Source organism: Pleurodeles waltl, chromosome 10 (assembly GCF_031143425.1).
Source record: "Pleurodeles waltl isolate 20211129_DDA chromosome 10, aPleWal1.hap1.20221129, whole genome shotgun sequence".
NCBI classification, from domain to species: Eukaryota; Metazoa; Chordata; class Amphibia; order Caudata; family Salamandridae; genus Pleurodeles; species Pleurodeles waltl.
In genome coordinates this window covers 140,248,081-140,267,089 of record NC_090449.1, presented here as the reverse complement: position 1 = coordinate 140,267,089, position 19,009 = coordinate 140,248,081, and the positions used below count along the sequence as shown (strand labels likewise).

General features: G+C 45.4%; 1 protein-coding gene across 4 annotated transcripts in view; it reads left to right on the top strand.

Moving 5' to 3' along the window:
- Positions 1-19,009, top strand: part of RNF216 (ring finger protein 216) — a 697,454-nt gene that overhangs the window by 408,647 nt on the left and 269,798 nt on the right. For all 4 annotated transcript variants that reach the window (XM_069210010.1, XM_069210009.1, XM_069210008.1 and 1 more), the window contains one exon: positions 8,938-9,016. In XM_069210010.1, the coding sequence (XP_069066111.1) occupies positions 8,938-9,016 (79 nt within the window). The remainder of the gene's footprint in view (positions 1-8,937; positions 9,017-19,009) is intronic.

Here is a 19,009-nt window from a genome sequence, read left to right as displayed (position 1 = left end):
GATAAAAAGCAGTCCTGTTCCGTGTATAGCTGTGTGGAAGATAACAGAGCAGCTTGAAGGTGGGTCTTTTGGCAGCGGGTAACCAGTGTAGTGCTCTCAAGGCAGGGGAGATGTGGGCTTGTGGCTTTACATGTAATAGCAGCCTGGCAGGGGAGTTCTGAATATGTTGTTGTTTTTTCATAATCGAGATGATCCATGGTAGACCATAGGCATAATCCAGTTTGGATAGTACAAGCGAGATAGTAGCCTGCACCTTGTGTGGAAATCAGAGTTTGGGGAAGATGCGTCGTAGAGTCTTCAAGATGATGACGTTTGTTGGGGCTAATTTGTCCACTTGGGCATTCATTGTTAACTTGGAATCCATGGTAATGCCAAGGTTTTTAACTTCCTCAGATAATTGAGGAGGTGGTCTGAGATCGTCAGGCCAGGCGCACAGTGGGTCATCATTTTTCCAGTCATCACATATGAGTATTTCCGTTTTGGAGGCATTTAGTTTGAGTTGGCTCCAAGTCATCCACTGATCAACAGCTCTGAGGCAACTGAAGATATGTGAATTTTCAATGTCTTTGGGGCATTCCAATTTAAGTAGTATTTGTGTGTCATCTGCATAGTTTTAGCATGTGAGTTGAAAATCATTGATCAGTTCTGGTAATGGTATCATGTAGATGTTGAAAAGCAAAGGTGAGATGATTGATCCTTGGGGGACTCCTGCTTTTGTGAGGTAGGGTTTGGACGAGAAGGTTGGGAGAATAGATAATATTAGTTCTGTTTTGAAGATAGGATGTAATCCAGTCGAGAGCAGTCCCTTCTATGCCGGCTTCATGGAGTCTTTGAATTAGGGTGTCATTGTCAACCGTATCAAAGGCAGCCGAGAGGTCCAAAAGAAGTAGTGCTGCAACTCTATTGCAGTCGACTGTGGTGTTAAGATCTTCCCAGATTGCTTTGAGTGCCAATTCAGTGCCTCTTCCTGGGCTGCATCTAGTTTGGTAGTCTGAAAGTATGGAACTATCTTCAATGAATTGTGACTTCGGGGCAAATGTTGCTCTTTCTGTTAGTTTGTTCAGCAAAGGTCCATTTGTGATTGTCTGTAGTTGTTGGGGTCCTGTGGGTCTAGGTTTTGTTTTCTTTAATAACGGTTGTATGTATGCCTTTTTCCGGTCTTCAGGAAAAGTTCCTGTAGTTAAAGAGTTGTTGATGATTCTTCTTACAGGTGTGAGAGCAGAAGTAGAAAAAAGAATGTTCTTGAAGATGTGTGGTGGATAAGGGTCAGAAGGGCAACCGGAAGGCTTGCTTGCTTTGACCAAATCCATAAATTCACCTTGTGATATTTGTTTGAAGGACTGTAGAAGCTGGGTTGGTTTATTCTTAGAGGGTATTTTAGGAAAGGGGTTGTTGCTGAAAATAGTTTTCTTCTGTTTTAAATAGAAGTCCATTGTGTCTGCCTTGGCTGTGTAATGAGTTGCCAGTTTGTTTGTGAAATGGATGACTTCCTTCCATGCATTTGGGTTTTCAAAATTCATTGAGAATTTTATAAAATTCTTTGGTTGCAAACTTAATATTTAGAATTCTGTCTGAGTAGTACTTTATTTTAGCTTTTTTGATTGATTATTTGTATATTCTGTTAAGTTTATGTAGCTGAAGTTTGTCTTGAATGTTTGTTTTGAGCCAGGTCCACTGCAACCTTCTGATTTGTTGCTTTATCTTTTTAAGTTTTGTGTTTCTCCAAGGTGTTGGTTTTCTTTTGTCCTATTTAGTTTTTCTGAGGGTATTAGGATATCAAAAGCTTCCTGTAGCCACTCATAAAGTTTTGGAACATAATTAGTTGTATCTAGATCTGTTTTGGGTGTTAGTTGTGTTTCAAAGTCATCAAAATTGAGTTTGCTCCATGGTGGATAGGTGTGCGTATGTAAGTAGTTGTGGGGTATGTTGATTTGTGGTGTTTTATGTTGGAAAGTTATCAGATGGTGGTCTGACGATGTGATTAGTGTGATGCTATGAACGGTAACTAGTTCAGGCTTAGCAAAAATGACATCTAGGATGTGTCCAGAGATGTGTGTGGGATTGTGTACAATCTGATGTAGGTTAAATGCGACTAGGCCAGTGGTGATAGCTTTTGGATGGGGCATATTGGGTTTGTCAAACCAAATATTTAGGTCCCCAAGAATGCATATGTTTGAGTATAATGTAATAAGGTTTGAGACTGTATCTAGGAAAGCGTCTGCGAATGTTGAGTTGTTAGGTGAAGGTCTGCAAAGGAGGAGAAAGTTACAGGAGGAAGTTGGAGTAGGGTGGCATCTGGTGAGGAGGGCTTCACAACTTTGAATGGAAATGTTGTCCGTTTTACTGAGATTTATTGCTTGTTTGAATATAATAGCTAGTCCACCTCCTCTCTTGCCTGTACGGTTTTGTGTGATGATTTGATAGCCCGGAGGAACGGCTTCATGCAGCTCTGGGGCCATGTCATTTCCCAACCATGATTCTGTTATGAATAGTAACTCAGGTTGTGTGTCCGTGAGCAGGTCGTATATGTGGTGCTTGTTTTTTTAGAGTGATCGAGCATTTATGAGCTGGCAGTTTAGAAGAAGTGTGTTAGTGGCGGTGTTTTGTTTAGGAGACGGGTGAGCAGTATATTTAGAACTTGTAGCAGGTGTGTTGTTAGTTGTGATAACTGTGTGAGGGTCACAATAGTCCTGTTCCAATATAGTGTTCCTCTTCAAGCAGGCTTAGGAGGCATGTTGTTGGGTCTTTGTGTGTCGGTGGTGGACTTGGTGGCTGAGAGAGACATGAAGAGTGTACTTTTTTTGTAGGGTAGCCTTATTATGTAATAGACTAGGGGATACATAGTTGTTAAGAGTGGCATGTTGTTTATTTTGTTTGCGTCTGTTTAGTGCGGAATGAGTATGGGTTAGGGGTGGTGAAGGAGCATGTGGATCATAATGTAAGGCTCTAAATTTTTCAGTGGATGAGAGGCGGGTGAATGAATGTCGCTGTGTTGGGGTGCTTGTGGTAGATGCTTGTGAAGAGTCAGAATTTATGGGTAAAATTGGCCAGGGTTTGTTTTATTTGTGTAGTCATGATTGTGGGAGTGGGTGTGACAGAAAGAATACAAAAGTTTCTGTTATTTTGGTGTGCTGATGTGTGTGGTCTGTATTGTTTTGTGGAATAGTGAAAGGGGGTATTGATATAATGGTTTTCTGTGAGGGATTTGTATGTGAGTTATTGCTGGGGAGTGGTATTAGAGTATTACAGGGGGTGTGTTTTGGAGATGAGTGTATGAGGTGTGTAAGAGGGGATGGATGTGTGTCAGGGAAGCTTGTGTTAGTTGTGATGACTGGAAGAGGTAAAATGTGGTGGAGTTGAGTGTGAGGATTGTATGGTTGTGTGTAGTTGGTGAAGAGAGGGAAATGTTTGTCGATGGTATGTTGGCAGGCTGGGTTTAGGTATTTTCATGATAAAAGGGTGTCTGGCAGTAGGAAATACATGATAGTGTTGTTGGTTTGTATGAACAGGGAGTGTGTATCTGGATGGCTGAAAATAATGTATAATGTGGTTTTGTGTTGTGTGGGTAATGTCAGGTTGTGTTCGTGGGAATGCACAGAGTAGTGTTTACTGTGAGAATGAAGGTGTTTTACTGTTGTAGTTGTGGTAGATATGTGTACAGGTGTTGTATATGGGGTATTGTGTTGGTTGATGATCTGTATGAGGTCAGTTTGTGATGCAAGAGTTGGATGTCTTTGCTGATAATGTGTTTGCATGTTGATTGATATGTAGGGAGTAAAGTCCTTTCTGGTCAATAGAGATTTGGGCAGCATTTCTGGCCATAGGCCCAACTTGTCCTGAACAGGTCCAAACAGGCATATGCCCTTGTCCTCTCTGCCCTTAGCCTCGACGCCCGGCCGGAGACGCCCTGAGCCCTAGGCTTAAACAGCCCTACTGGCCAATAGAAACCTAGTCCTAACCCTCACCAATCAGATTTGTAAACCTAAATCTCACAATTAATGGGAGACCCAACCCTATTCACCAATCATAGCCCTAATCCTGACAAACAATCACAACCCCAACCCTAAAAACCAGAAACCAATAGAAATTTCAACCCTAGTACCAATCACAACCCCAACCCTAATAACCATGTACCAATAGGTATCGCAACCCAATAGGTATCTCAACCCCCGACAACCTATCACAACACCATATGCAATAACCAATGGAAACCTATATAAGGGCCATGTTAACTGAAGCCCCAGCCCCTGTGGCAAGGGAGGGGGGAAGCTGCTGCTCTATTCAGAATCTCCTTGGATACAGACCGGCTGAATACATACTTCCAAGCTAGCAGAGTCTACTTTCCAGGTAAGGGAGATATTGTGTGACAAGCAGTATTTCAGTGTTTTTTTTTTTTTTTTTTTTTACAATCAGAAATGTTGCTTTTTCAAGGCAAAAAGAGGTGATGTAGACAGTTTCTAAATACAGTTTAAATCACAGAAACAGATTAAGAAGTCTCCTAAAAACACTCTGGTTAGCCACTGAGGTGTATGTAGCATTTTTCTTTAAAAAAAGAAGAGGGGAGCTTTATGAAGTCTTTTGCCACAAACTACGAGGGAAATTTCAAACAGTCATGGCTAAAAAATAACAGCCTGCGCCTTACGATCAAAAAATTCCTGACCCAACACCCCACCCTTCAGAGCTTGGTCATCCAAGCCTCTACATCCTCGGGCGCATTCCCTTCCGCACCTCTGGATAGGGAATCCAAAACACTGGACCAGCTTGGAAAGAAAAAATGTTCTTCTACCAGTCTGTCATTGTGGTCCTTTAACACTGCATGCCTTTTGGGCCGTTACTCCTTTACATTATGGGATAGGGTTGTGCAGGTGCTGCCACAGGTCCCGCAGGAGGCAGGGCCATTCTCTCCAAAGCTGTTGCTAACAGGAAAGATGCAGCTAAGTTCACAATCAGATGTGGGCTGGCTATGACCAACTCACTTGGCTGATCGATGGTGGCATTGAGGAGCCACGCCTGGTTGAGGACATCTGGCTTTTCAGGGGATGTCTGAGCTACGCTCATGGACATGCGCTTCGATGGCACCCGTCTCTTTGGAGACACAGCAGACTCCACGTTCGAGCGCTTCAAGGAGTCCCGCGATACGGCTCAGTGTGCCTCTCGACCTCACTCTGCTTTTTGCCCCTTTCATGGCTACGGAAGGGGCACCCGACCACGTCCCTTTTCCCCTGTGCCACACATGCTGCGCAGCTTCTACGCTGCCTGAGATGGATCCAACGTCCTTGTGGATCGGGGAGCTAGTGGTCAGCCCACTCCACCACTCCCAAGCACCCCCCCTGCACCCCACCTCCCTACCGCAACCTCCAAACCTTCCAAGTCTTACGCTTCACCGTCTTGGACCAGTTGGAGGCAGGATTTTTTTCTTGTTTTTCTCTTTTCTTCTTTCTCCTTTTCTTCTTTCTTTCCTTGTTTTTACACTTTGCAGCCATGTTAGTCATTGTCCCAGCATGCCCTTCTTTTCACTGCACGCTTTAGGACCCTTTTCCAAAATGGCCCCTTTCTCTGTATTCTCCTATGGTTCTTTTCCAATACAATGTGGTGTCCTTTTTCTTCCTGTTGGTCATTTCCTGTTTTGGGTTATATAAGGATTGTGATTCTTGTTCTCCTTGCGCTGCATCACTTCTTTGGTCGTGATCTTCACTCTGTTGTTTTTCTCCAGCTTTTTCCCCCGCTTGTTCCAGTTTGTTCCAGTATTTTTTTCTTGTTGGAAGACTTACCTTTTTGCATATTTTTGTTCCAGGGAGTACCTGCTATAGAGGTTTTTCCCTTTGCGTTTGTTTCCTCTGGGACTCCTTCTGGAGGGGACGGACTGCCTTTGGCGTTCCATCGTCCGCAGCAGCGTGGCTACCAGAAAGGGCCGCCCTTACCTTGGTCAAGGCAGAACCCACAAGGATCAAAACCACTTTGCAGTTGGCCAGAGTCATAAACAACGAGTATCCTGTGACACCTGCAGACTGCTGGTGACACATACCAGATGGCATATGCGGGCTCTGTAGTGAGACCTGAAGATCCAGTGGGCACAGCATCAGGGTAACCACCCCTCCATCATGGTCCAGAGCTCGAAGGGAACTGTGCAAGATCTGCAATGATGGATTTTGAACCGCAGTTGGGTCAGAGTCAGCTCCCTTGTTCTTCACCAAGCAGATCTGACAGTAGTGACAGATGCGTCACTCCTGGGATGGAGTGGCCGCATGGGACAGGGGGATATCAGAGGTGTCTGGTCTCCGGCAGAGTCCAGGCTCCTTATCAGTCTTTTGGAGATCAGGGCAATCAGGCTAGCATTGAAGGCATTCCTTCCCTCTCTCAAAAGGAAAGTGATTAAGGTCTTCATGGACAACACCACTGCCATGTGGTACTACAACGTGCAGTGTGGACTGGGTCCTTGGACCCTTTGTCAGAAGGCTGTGTGCCTCTGGACATGGCTGGAACATCAATGTGTATCTTTGGTGGTTCAACGTCTGGTGGGCTCTCTGAACACCTGAGCAGACTAACTCAGCCGTCAATGCCTGGTCGATCATGAATGGCATCTCCACCCAGAGGTGGCGCAAGGTCTCATTCAGCAGTGGGGAGAACCTTGGTTAGATCTGTTTGCCTCCGCGAGAACACACAGTATCAGCTGTTTTACACCTTGAAGTTTCCAAGGCAGCACTCGATCGGCGAAGCTTTTCATCTCAAGTGGAACTCAGGCCTCCTCTGTGCCTTACCAATTCTGCCAAGAGTTCTCAAGAAGATCAAGACTGACTGGGCCTAATTAATTTTTATGGCTCCAGGCTGGGCACGAAGAGTTTGGTATCCCGAGCTTTTGAGCATGGGCATTGATCCTCCGCTCATACTGTCACTTCCGGAGGATCTTCTGTCTCAGCAGCAGAGGGCGGTTCTCCATCCCAACCGGTCCAGTCTTTGCCTTATTGCGTGGAGATTGAGTGGTGGCAGTTGATAACTTTACACCTTCCGCCCAAAGTCTGCAATATTATTTTGGCAGCCGTGGGGTCCTTCCACCAAAACGGTATACGCCTGCAGATGGAACAAATTTGTGGCATGTTGCACAGGCAAGTCTGTTGATCCCCTCCCTGCACCTCTGTCTGAGCCCCTTTTGTTTATTCTTTTTTTTAGGCTAGCAGGGCTCTGCTTTGTGCACCTTCAAGGGATACTTATCTGACATATCGACTTTCCTCAGATTACCTGACCAACTCTCCTTGTTTAAATCTCCTATTGTTGGAAGGTTCCTCAAAGGCCTTACCTGTATGTTTCCTCCTTCTACAGTTATAATGCTCCAATGGGATTTGAACTTGGTTCTTACCTTCCTAATGTGTCCTCCTTTCGAGCCACTTCACAACTGTCCACTTTGGCTTCTTACTCTGAAGACAGCCTTTCTTGTGGCCATCAGTTCTGCCCGCAGAGTGAGTGAGCTGCAAGCTCTTTGCTCAAAGCCAACTTTTATTTCCATCCACCCTGAAAAGGTGGTGCTTCGTACCAGGGCTTCCTTTTTACCTAAAGTGGTCACGCCCTTTCATGTAGGCCAATCCATCACCTTGCCTACTTTTTACGCGCCCTCACGTCCTTCTAAGGAAGAGGAGAGACTCGATCGTCTGGACCCAAAAAGAGCATTGGCGTTCTATCTTGATTGTACCAAAGAGTTTTGGGTGGATGATCAACTCTTTGTTGATTATGAGGGTGCAAAGAAAGGTCGGGCAGTGCAGAAGATGGGTCGTTCTCTCCATTAAAATGTTGTTCTCTGCATAGAAATGTGCAATGCTTTGGCTAAGAAGCAACCCACGGAGGGTTTGCATGTTCTCTCCACCAGAGCAACAGCTGCAACCACTGCGTTAGCACACGTAGTTCCACTCATGGACATCTGTCAGGCAGCAACGTGGGTGTTTCTTCACACATTCACCAAACACTACTGCCTGGACACTCAGGTCCGTAGGGATGGGTACTTTTCCTGTCGTTCCTGCGGGACTTCTTAGTATGATCTTGGTTTGCAAACCCGCCTCCGGGTTGGGAATGTATTTTAAGGTAAGGAATCTGCAACTAGAAGTCTCTAAAAGATGAACAAGTTACTTACCTTTGATAACAAATGATCTGGTAGGGACATATTCTGGTTGCACATTCCTTACCAGCCCACCCATCCTTCCTGCTCTGCGAACTGATTTCTAGGGACAGGGACTTCCCTTTCAGGGCCCTAGTTCCATCAAACCAGGATCAGTGTTCTTCATGGCTCTGGGCTTCTGCCATGGAAAGCCGTAACAAGAAACTGACAGCACGTTGGGGTGGTGCCTATATATGACCCGAGGCATCACATCAGGCGAAGCCAAAGCCAATGACTGACGCAGAGTCGACTGATGCCACCTGGCTGCACGCAGGTGTACTGGTCGAGAAAAATCCCTTGATCCAGACTGACGCCTGGGGGAAATTCTAAGGCAAGGAATCTGCAACTAGGATACGTCTCTAGCAGATAATTTGTTCCCTAAGGTAAGTAACTAGTTTGTCATACCCAGACATACAAAAAAGTTTTCCACTGATAGCACTGTCCTACAACAAAATTCCCTCCAATTAAAAAAAATAAAAAATCTCAGCCCATAAACACCAGTTAATTTCTCTTTCTTCAAGCTTGATATGTCTGATCGATTTGCTAATGTTTCTTTCATCATATTGATAAACACAGTAGTCGACCTTCTTAAATGAATATGGTTCAAGGCCCTATTGGATAAAGCTTTCCTCAATTTGCATTTCTACTGTATTTGTATTGGTATCAGAGGGGGGTCTGATGCACTGTACTCTCCATTTTGTACAGTAGAACTTGAAGATTATCACTTGGTAAATGCAATATTTAACTGTTGTGAGTGAAAAAGGATTGTGACACTTTTTATGCATTCTTTCCAGGTGTCCACTGTGCAGTTTTCCTGCTATTCTAGACAAAGATGTGACTCGTTTCAGCTGTCCTAATCCAAGGTGCCGAAAAGTAAGTGACTAAAAAACCTTTGTATGCAGAAACTTCCATTTTAGTGTTTGAGAACAGAACCAAATGAAGAATGTTTGTGCAAGAATGGAATATGTAAAGTAAGATTACCTCTACCTTTTCCCTTGATGATATTTCTGATGGATAATTCCTACTTTAGATTCTTAATCTCAGAATAACCCAGCAGTGGCCAGAATGGATCCGGAGAATTTTCTAGCAGTTGCCCAGCATCGTACAACTCCAAGCTGGTACCATACCACTGTATGTCCCATAAGTGATGAAAGAGAGTCTCACATACACCCACTCCTGCACACCGATGTCCATTTCTTTCTTTCTATGCCTTCTGATGCAGATTGGTGCTCTGCCTTCAACCTTGTCAGTATTCTAGTGTCTCCAAATAACTTTTTTGAATAGTGTGGTAGGAAATGGTGTCCCCACCAAAAATTACATGATCAAGCTCTGCTGTGAGTTCAGGAAGCAGATGTCTGTCACATGTCAAAGTTGTGCCTGGACTTAGGCCACGACTTTTTGATGTGACAAATGTGCTATATTACACCCAAAGGTGATTCAAGATTAGGAGGTTAGGTACATTGCCAGGCGAAGAAGTTGCAGATTTCATGCATATCTTGCTCTAAAACCTGGTCCCAGGGGGTTTCTGGCAGATGCTCCAGTTCCTGCTAGAAATCTTTGGGTAAGCTCAAGCGAAAGCATAGGAAAGTGAATCTGAACTCAACGGTATCCTGCAACTTTAACATCAAAGAGAAGGCAAGTGGATATCAAGAGCTGAGTTGCACTCACTTGAGGTCACTCCGCCACAAAATCACGTCCTCAGTTGGTTCCATCGTGCCCTGAGTTCCCCAGGCCATTGTGGACCCTGCAACAGATCAAAGTCTTCAAAGAGCTCATGGTGCAAGTCTTTAGCGTGCTTCTGCCTCTCAATGGTGTTCTTTTGGACAGAGGTCTCCAGTCAGGTAACTACCAGTGGGTCATTGCCCCCCCCCCCCCCCAACTGCCATCTGTCTTCAAGGGACACGTTACGAGACTGTCTACTCTGATCCTACCCTAAGATCTACACTGCTCCCAGTCACCCCTATGCCGATACGAATACCACAGGTACCACTGGGTGATCTGCTGCCAATGCTCATGTCAGACCCCAAACCACTGTATGCTGGAACTTAGCAGATGTCACTCCACGAAATTACAAAAGTGCCACCAGTTGTCATACAGCCTGATTCTAATTCGATGCTTTTAAATGATGCAATAATAAGCAGAGGCTCTAGTTTTCTTATTGATTCGGACTTCGATTCTTTGCTAGACCGAACATGGTGCACCCCTGTATAATGATGAAGGTGAGAGGTATGACTAGCTCACCACTCATTACACAGATGATGCCTTGTATCTTAATTTACGAAATATTAATGGACATGCACCTCCCCTGAACCAGAGCTTGAATCATAATATGGACCTCCACCGTAAGAAAGTGTCTCATTTGCACTGGTACTTCTGATGGCAGCTGAGGTACTAGAGTTGCGGCTGTTCTCCATTCAGATTGGAATAAATGTTTTGACAGAAATGTTGGGCCCTTGCTTCCATTCATGTTGCACTCACAGGTACATTGAAGGTTACCTGGTCTAAACTATGTTCTTTCCTGTCTGAAAGTCATCTGGTTGCCATGGTAAGTAGAACTGCACAATTGACCCAGAGTTTCCCACCATGCACCCCTTTCTGGAAAGTCTCATTGTTCAGGCTTTAACCAATAAGGTGAATCATGTTAAATTTCTGTCCAGTCCCCCGGACGGAGAATCCCAAGGGCGTGATGAGTTTGATAAGCAAATGTTTTCTTCTGCCTGACTGCACTAACATCTGTATACACAGTATGTCTATTTGGCCGACATACATGTGCCCTACAGGAAATGGCCAGCAAGACCTTGCTGGCTCTTCCAAAGGACTAGAGGGCCTCTTTGGCCAGGATAATTAATGACAAGCAGGATAAGGCAAAGTATCTACTTTCATGTACCCGTCCAGCAGCCCAGGAGTTTCCTGCGATTCAAGCTTGGCCTTGAGCATTTTCAGTTTGCTCTGTTCCAATTCAGTCTTACCTTCACTGCTCAGGTTTTCACGAAATTAAGTGTAGTGGTCACTGCCCATCTTCACAGGTCTAAAAATGGATGCATCTTTACTGCATTGTGATGTGGTCATCTGGAAGTGGTGGTAATCAGATGCCCCATGTCTGCAGTGGAAGGCCAGCTCCACATCGACATGCTGGAGCTATGGCTCATGTGTTTGTTGCCGATGGTTTTCCTGCCATCAAAGAAGGATGGTATAGGTTTTACACAACACTACTGGTATGTTACTGCAAGAAGCAGGGCTTAGTGGCCTCCTGGGTTCTTTGTCAGGAGGCTCTGCGCCTTTAGGGGTGGCTTACCCACCAGACATCTTCCTGATCACCACTGATCTGTCAGGGTCCCTGAATGCCAGAGAAAACTAGCAAACTTCATATGGCAGATCACAAGCTGGCGTCCACATCCCAAACTGGTGATGGTTGTGTTAGACTATCAGGAAGAACCCTGGCTACACATTTTCAGAACAGTTGAACGTGCAATGTCAACAGTTAACGCGTTGGAGTTACACAGGAGCACTCTTAAGGACATGCGTTCAGCTGGAATGGGACTCTTGCCTGTCTTCATGCAACTACGTCTCCTACCTCGAGTTCTGAAGAAGATCAAGAACGACTGGGCATAATTCATCCTAATTGCCCTGAAATGTGTCAGAAGAGTGCGGTACCCTGAACTCTTCTGCCCATTGATCTGTCTACCGCTTCAAGAGAACCTCTTGTCTCAGCAACAGGGCAGGGTCCTCCACCTGAACTTCTGTAAATAACCTCTCCAAGTGAAAAAACTGAGCTGTGACAATCGTCTGCATTTGATTTACCAACACAAAAGGGAGATGGACAGAGTGCTGAAACTTTTCAAACTCTCACCCCCAGTCAAAGATCTGGGTTTAATCCATTGTTCTTTAGCTCACCATGCCACCCCAGTTGGAACTCACCCATTCGCAAATCAGTCTTGACCCTGTTCCCCATGGGAACAGTCCAGTCCGAACTGCCACGTCCGGTCCTTCCTGGACCGGAAACAAGCATCCTGGAACCGGTTTCAGGGTGTTACCCTTCCTCAGCCAGGCTAGTTTGAATCCAGTGGCACCGTAAGCACGGGACCCACGTCTGGGCATACCCTTCCCACTAAGGGTAACTTTAGCAACACAAAAGGATGATGGACAGAGTGCTGAAACTTTTCAAGCACTTACCCCCAGTCACAGATCTTCTGCTCATCATGCCACCCCAGTTGGACTCAGGCATATGCAAATCAGTTTTGACCCGGGTTGAAAAGTTTCAACACTCCGTCCATCATTTTATTTTGTGATGTTGCTATGTGCGCCCTAAGTGACTAGGTACTTCTTTGGTATCCATTCTAGTTTGAGGAATGTGCAGTTAGAAATATCCATCAGATGAAAAAGTTACTTACCGATACTCTTTCAGGGGAATATTCTATCAAACCGCATAGTCTTCAATCTACTTCCTTTCCGCAATCAGTGGATTTCTCTCTTTTTAACATTGGAAGAGGTCCAATGGTACTAATCACCAAACTATTGTCAAAAATTGTTCACTCTCCACATTTGAGGGTGTATAAAGAGAAAACGCAAGAAACCTATGTCACCCTGTGGATTTAGTGCTTATATGTGGTTCAGGTCTGTCACTTCTGGGGCAGAATGGAGTCAGTGTGAAGCCTCACAATTCCACCTATCAGTTGAAATTCTCAGAATCCAGTCGGGTGCCTAGAAGATATTTTGAGCTGAGCAATCTGCAATTAGATAAAGTGTCCTCCTGTAAGAGTTACTGAAGATGGGTAACGTATCCTATTTTCTGCTGAAATTGACCTTGGATCTAGTCTGACCTTTGAAGGGAAAAAAAAGAGAGCAAAAACCTGTTGCTGCTACCTGAAGAAGAGATTGCATATAGTACTACAATCTTCATTCCATTTCAACATTGTGGAAGCCTTGAATTGTTAGTTTACCAATTCATTGATGCTATGATGTACCTGAAAATATTTTGTGTGGCTATGAAAGGAGGAAGTAGATATAAAACCCTTAAACTGGGCAATCTTCTCATTGCATAATCCTCTCCAATCCTAAATAGCAAATGTGATGTAAGATTGATGGTTCTGTTGAAATGTCTCAAGTCTAGAGAGGCAAAATGTGCTGTGGTATTAATTTACTTTGTTGTATGATGTAATTTGGATGTACATAGCATGTAGTGCTATGCACTGCCCTGCTAGCCTGTAGAGCTAGTACTGCCCTACTGCAGTATAATAGAAGTGGTACTGTGTGGAGTAGTGAAAATCAAGAGTTAAAGATACCTGTCTGCTGGATGGGTTTATGTGGCAAATTAGTAATCTGCTCTGGCTTGGAGTTATTGTGTCAGGTGATGGGGCAATGGTTTTGTGAGAGTAATTTTTGTTTCTCTTATTTTATGGTGTGTTTATCCAGAAAACTGGGACTTTGAATGCATGGTGTAGCATGCATACTTAACAGTATACAGTGCGCTGTAGCAGTGCATGGTTCGGTGTGGTGAAATCATTCAACACAAAATTGTGGCTTCGCACTAAGACGAGCCACCTTCATTTTACGTGGGGTCTTCCGCGCCTTACAGGTCTCTTGTAGGAGACTTTGTTGTGGTGGGTACCACATGATTTCAACGATTACTCACAATTTTGACCAGCTTCGTTTTTCCTTATCTATTTCAGTTAGATACTTTGACCTCAGTTAGAACCATGGCTGTCGCCTAGGAAACTCTTCTAAAAAAGGGAATCATCTTTTCAATCAGACAAATGCTATGTGCTATACCCACAGCAGTAGCATAATAGGCACAACCTCGGGTGCAGTCGTGGCCATTAATGAGAGATAACGTACCAGGAATACTATTGCCTTCACAACTAGTATACACCGGTATATGCAAAGTCTTTGCTTGTACTGTGCAATGTAATGGTGCTCTGCTGTAGGGTGTAAAACTGTCCCTGATGCGAACAGGCTGTCGAAGCAGGCCTTGAAGTCAGAGGCTGCTGCCTGCTCTCAAGGAGATGCTGGTGCCATCCGATTCATTCAGTGCTGTCTCACTCTCCCACACGTGAACTAAGCCAGAACCCTTGCCAAGCAAAGCCCTTGTCCTGTAGCCATAGTTGGTGAACGCTAATGCCAGGGTTGCTGTTCATATACCTGCTCTAGCATAAGAAGTTGAATAGACTGTGTACTCTCCTTCGCAAAGGTTACTTCAGTGTGTTGGTGTAACTTCAGTTCATAATCAATCCCACTGATTAGTTTATGCACTAATAGCTTCGCATAAGCTCCATGGCATGTAGAGGTTCCAAGATCTAGGGTGAAAACCATTACCAAAGTTACATCACACATCCATTAGAGCTACTTAAAATGACACTGCACCAGATCTTTAATAGAATTTAATTGTTGAGGAAAGTGTTGTGTTTGGTTCCCTCATAAACTTGCTTTCCACCCACTTCGGGAAGTAATCTACAACCACCGAAGGCTATCTCGCGTTTGCTGAGAGATCTTACATGGGTCACGCAACGTCCATGCCTAACTTTTTCCATGGATCATTTGGGAACCCAACCAGGCATAGAGTTTTTTGCTGTGTGACTTCCTTCGGTACAGCTATTGAATCCAGTTTCAGCACAACTGGCCGCTGCTCGGTTTCTGGAAGCTGTGAGGAGAGTCCAGGGATTGGCGCTAATTTCTTACAATCCGGCATAGGTCCCTTTAGGTGAACGGTGCAAGTGCATGGAACACATGTAGTACTAACGTGTAACGGGGTGGGCACAAGTACTTACTTCCTACATCTGGGACTCACAATCATTCTTTGTCCCAGAGCAAGAGCTAGAAAAGGAGAAAGAAGGTGAAAGCTACAAGTAGGAAAACGGTGATAAAGCAGGGGGTGACAAAGAACCTGAGAGAGTGGGATAAGGAGACGTGAGGTGATGCAAGAAGGGGCAAGAGCAGGAATCAGGAGTAGGCGGCCTTGGTATTCTGCAGTGCCAGCAATGGACTTAAAGATAAATGTTTTTTCTGTGCACTGTTTTGTTAGAAAACAATAAGAAGCACTTGGAACTTGTACAAACCAGTTATCCGCTACCTAAATCACACAAACGTCGAGGATGGGCTGGGGAAGACAGGTGAGGGACCGCAGCGAGACCGGTCATATCTCAACCACTCAAACATTATACATCTACACATCCATGACTGATTCTGCAAGGACACAATACAAGATGCCATTATTGCGTTAGAGAATAAAACATTCTCCGGATGTATTTATTACATCTCATAAACACGACCAATATTCTTTCTCATGTTGTTACAATATGTACAGAATAGCATTGTAATTATCACATGTACATAACTAATACATGAAACTCCTAGCAAATATTCATTACCAATATATGAACAATTTCCAGCAAATACCAAATACATGAGGAGTCATAGTTGACCACTCCCCAGGCCCCTTGTGGCATTGACTGATTGCATTGACTTGGACCTAAGATGAAACCCTGCTGGTCCCTCAATAAGCTGTCCTTTACAAGGGGAACTCACTTGTCCCCTCAAGACAGAGGGAGCTTGGGCCAGCATGACAGCTGGTCTCACAAACTACCATGCCAGAGCAACCGAATACATGGGACTCCCCCTGGCACCCATTGGGAGATGGGCCTTGTCAACTGGGCCATACCTTGGTTTCCTGGCGCAGCCCACCATCCCCCAGTATCCCCAGGGCTGTGTAATGGAGTACCCTGGCCAGCTATAGACAATCACAGTAGCGGACGTCCTCAGCCTTTCAATAAAGACTGCAGTACCCCTGCCCCGTCTTCAGTTAAAGGCTAAAAAACTGATTCCATCCTGAATTTGCCTGCACTTATATCCTTGATGCCAAGGTTGTCTACCTGTAATTGTTGCCAAACATGACTTCTCCACCCCCAGTGGACTTAATACAGGGAAGGGAGGGTAGGAAAAGAAGAAATCTGGTCTGAAAAAGGGGAGGGGGCGCATCCACAGTCACCAAGGGCAGCCAGGAGTTATTTAACTGGTGTGGCTGCCCCAGATGCCTGCCCAGGCGCCCCCCGCCAATCACCTAGCAACCAATGGCTGCTGACCCTGGGTGACCGCACAAATTCAAACTAGGTCCACCGTTAGCCCACTCACCATGACCGGTCCGATCCGGCCTGCACCTGTCTCCGGGGCCTGCGAGCTGCCGCCTTGTCCCCTTGTCCAAGGGGTAGAAAGTCAGTATTTTTCATTTCTCTCGGTCTCTAGGCGCAGGTAACTTGCAGATGCACGAATTGTTCTGGCAGATGGGTCCGGTTAACAGTCTGGCTTTCCTAGAAGTGTTAATGTTAGCCCATAGCAGGAGAATCTGGCATTTACATCTGAAAGGCTATCCCCTCCCTGTCACTCACTGGCTGTTTAATCATTATTGCCTACAAAAAAGGCAGAAAGCCTACAACTATATTTAATTTTGCATTTTATAACTCTGCAAGTAGGCAGTATGACACGGATTACCAACATGTGTTTTTCCCCTGGACATCAGTATGTTGCTTTTTGGGGCTTGTAGTTTGGCTTTTCACAGTATCATTATGGGATCAAAACCTCAGCATGTAAATTGATGTTGGCTAAAATGCCAAAATTGGCTGGAAGTGCAGCCCGGCCAAGTTTCCCAGATCCATGTATGATGTGCTGCTCAGTCTGTATGTTTTAAAATTATACAAAGTTTTTTATTTATTTATTTATATATATATATATATATATATATATATATATATATATATATTGATGGCATGTGTAACTGCAGATACACATGCTGTGCACAGTCCGCCGTCTGGTGTTGGGCTCGGAGTGTTACAAGTAGTTTTTCTTCGAAGAAGTCTTTTCGAGTCACGAGACCGAGGGGCTCCTCCCCTTTCGGTTCCATTGCGCATGGGCGTCGACTCCATCTTAGATTGTTTTTTTTCCGCCATCGGGTTCGGACGTGTTCCTTTTCGCTCCGTGTTTCGGGTCGGAAAGTTAGTTAGAATCTCGGAAAAAATCGTCGGTATTGTTTCGTTCGGTTTCGGGTTAGTTAGAACAAATCGACACCGAATCTTGAAGAGCTCCGGTGGCCCTTCGGGGTAATTTAGATCCCCGTCGGGGCCTGGTCGGCCCGACCGCGTGCGACTTCAAGACTGATGGAACGGACCCCGTTCCGCTTCTGTCCTAAATGCCATAACAAATATCCGTATACGGATCAGCATCTGGTCTGTAACTTGTGCCTGTCCCCGGAGCACAAGGAGGATACGTGTGAAGCCTGTCGAGCGTTTCGGTCGAGGAAGACGCTCAGAGACCGAAGAGCCAGAAGATTGCAAATGGCGTCCACGCCGACAGGACAACATCGGTTCGAGGACGAAGAGGAAGCGTTCTCCATCCACGAGTCGGATTCGGGGGAATCCGACGCCGAAGACATAACAACCGTGAGTAAGACGTCGAAAATTAGGACTCACGAAAAGTCCACAAAAGCCCAGGGGACGCCACAGCCAACAGGCCATGGCTTAACCCAAAAACTAGGTGACCGAGCCAAGGAACCGAAAAAGGGCATGCTGGTGTCGAAGTCATCCGACTCCAGTCGTGATACCGCCACACAGCAACCTCGGAGCCGAGACACCGGCTCCGAGACAATTCGGCGCAGAGACAGCGGCACCGAAGATGTTCGGCACCGAGATACCACGCCGAAATCAAAGAAATCTTCTTCGGAGCCTAAAAAGCCTACCGAAAAGGTTTTGGTACCGAGAAAAGCCTCGGAACTGAAAATTAGTTCCTATACAGAGGAACAAGGACTAAACACCCAATTGCATAGATTTGGTGAAGAGCTTCAAACTGTAGAAACTGACTACACTCAAAGGAGGCTTCACATCCAGGAAGACACAGGGAAGATAACCACTCTTCCCCCCAATCAAGATGAAAAGGAAACTTGTTTTCCAACAAGGGGACCAGCAACCACAAGCAAAGGTGGTAAAGAAAGTAACACCACCACCTTCTCCACCACAATCAACACATGCATCACCGGCGCAAACTCCACCACTAACGCACTCACCAACTCATACCACAATGAGCCAGGATGATCCCGATGCATGGGACCTCTACGACGCCCCAGTGTCTGACAATAGTCCAGACTCATATCCAACTAAACCGTCACCACCTGAGGACAGTACATCATATGCACAGGTGGTCGCAAGGGCAGCCGAATTCCACAATGTCTCACTACATTCGGAACCTATTGAGGATGACTTTCTCTTTAACACCCTGTCCTCCACCCATAGCCAGTATCAAAGCCTTCCCATGCTCCCAGGAATGCTAAGGCACTCAAAACAAATATTTCAGGAGCCAGTTAAAGGCAGAGCCATAACTCCAAGGGTGGAGAAAAAATATAAGGCACCTCCCACAGACCCAATATTTATTACAACACAACTAACACTGGACTCAGTAGTTGTGGGGGCAGCTCGTAAAAGAGTCAACTCTCAGACATCAGGCGACGCACCACCTCCAGACAAGGAGAGCCGCAAATTTGATGCAGCGGGAAAAAGAGTTGCAGCAAATCAGTGGTGTATCGCCAACTCGCAAGCACTCTTGGCAAGATACGACAGGGCTCATTGGGATGAAATGCAACATCTCATCGAACACCTTCCCAAGGAGTTCCAAAAAAGAGCGCAACAAGTGGTGGAAGAGGGACAAAGTATCTCGAACAATCAGATACGGTCTTCCATGGATGCAGCCGATACAGCTGCAAGGACAATAAACACTGCAGTCACAATACGGAGGCACGCTTGGCTGCGCACTTCTGGGTTCAAACCCGAAATCCAACAGGCTGTGCTCAATATGCCGTTTAATGAACAGCAATTGTTTGGGCCGGAGGTA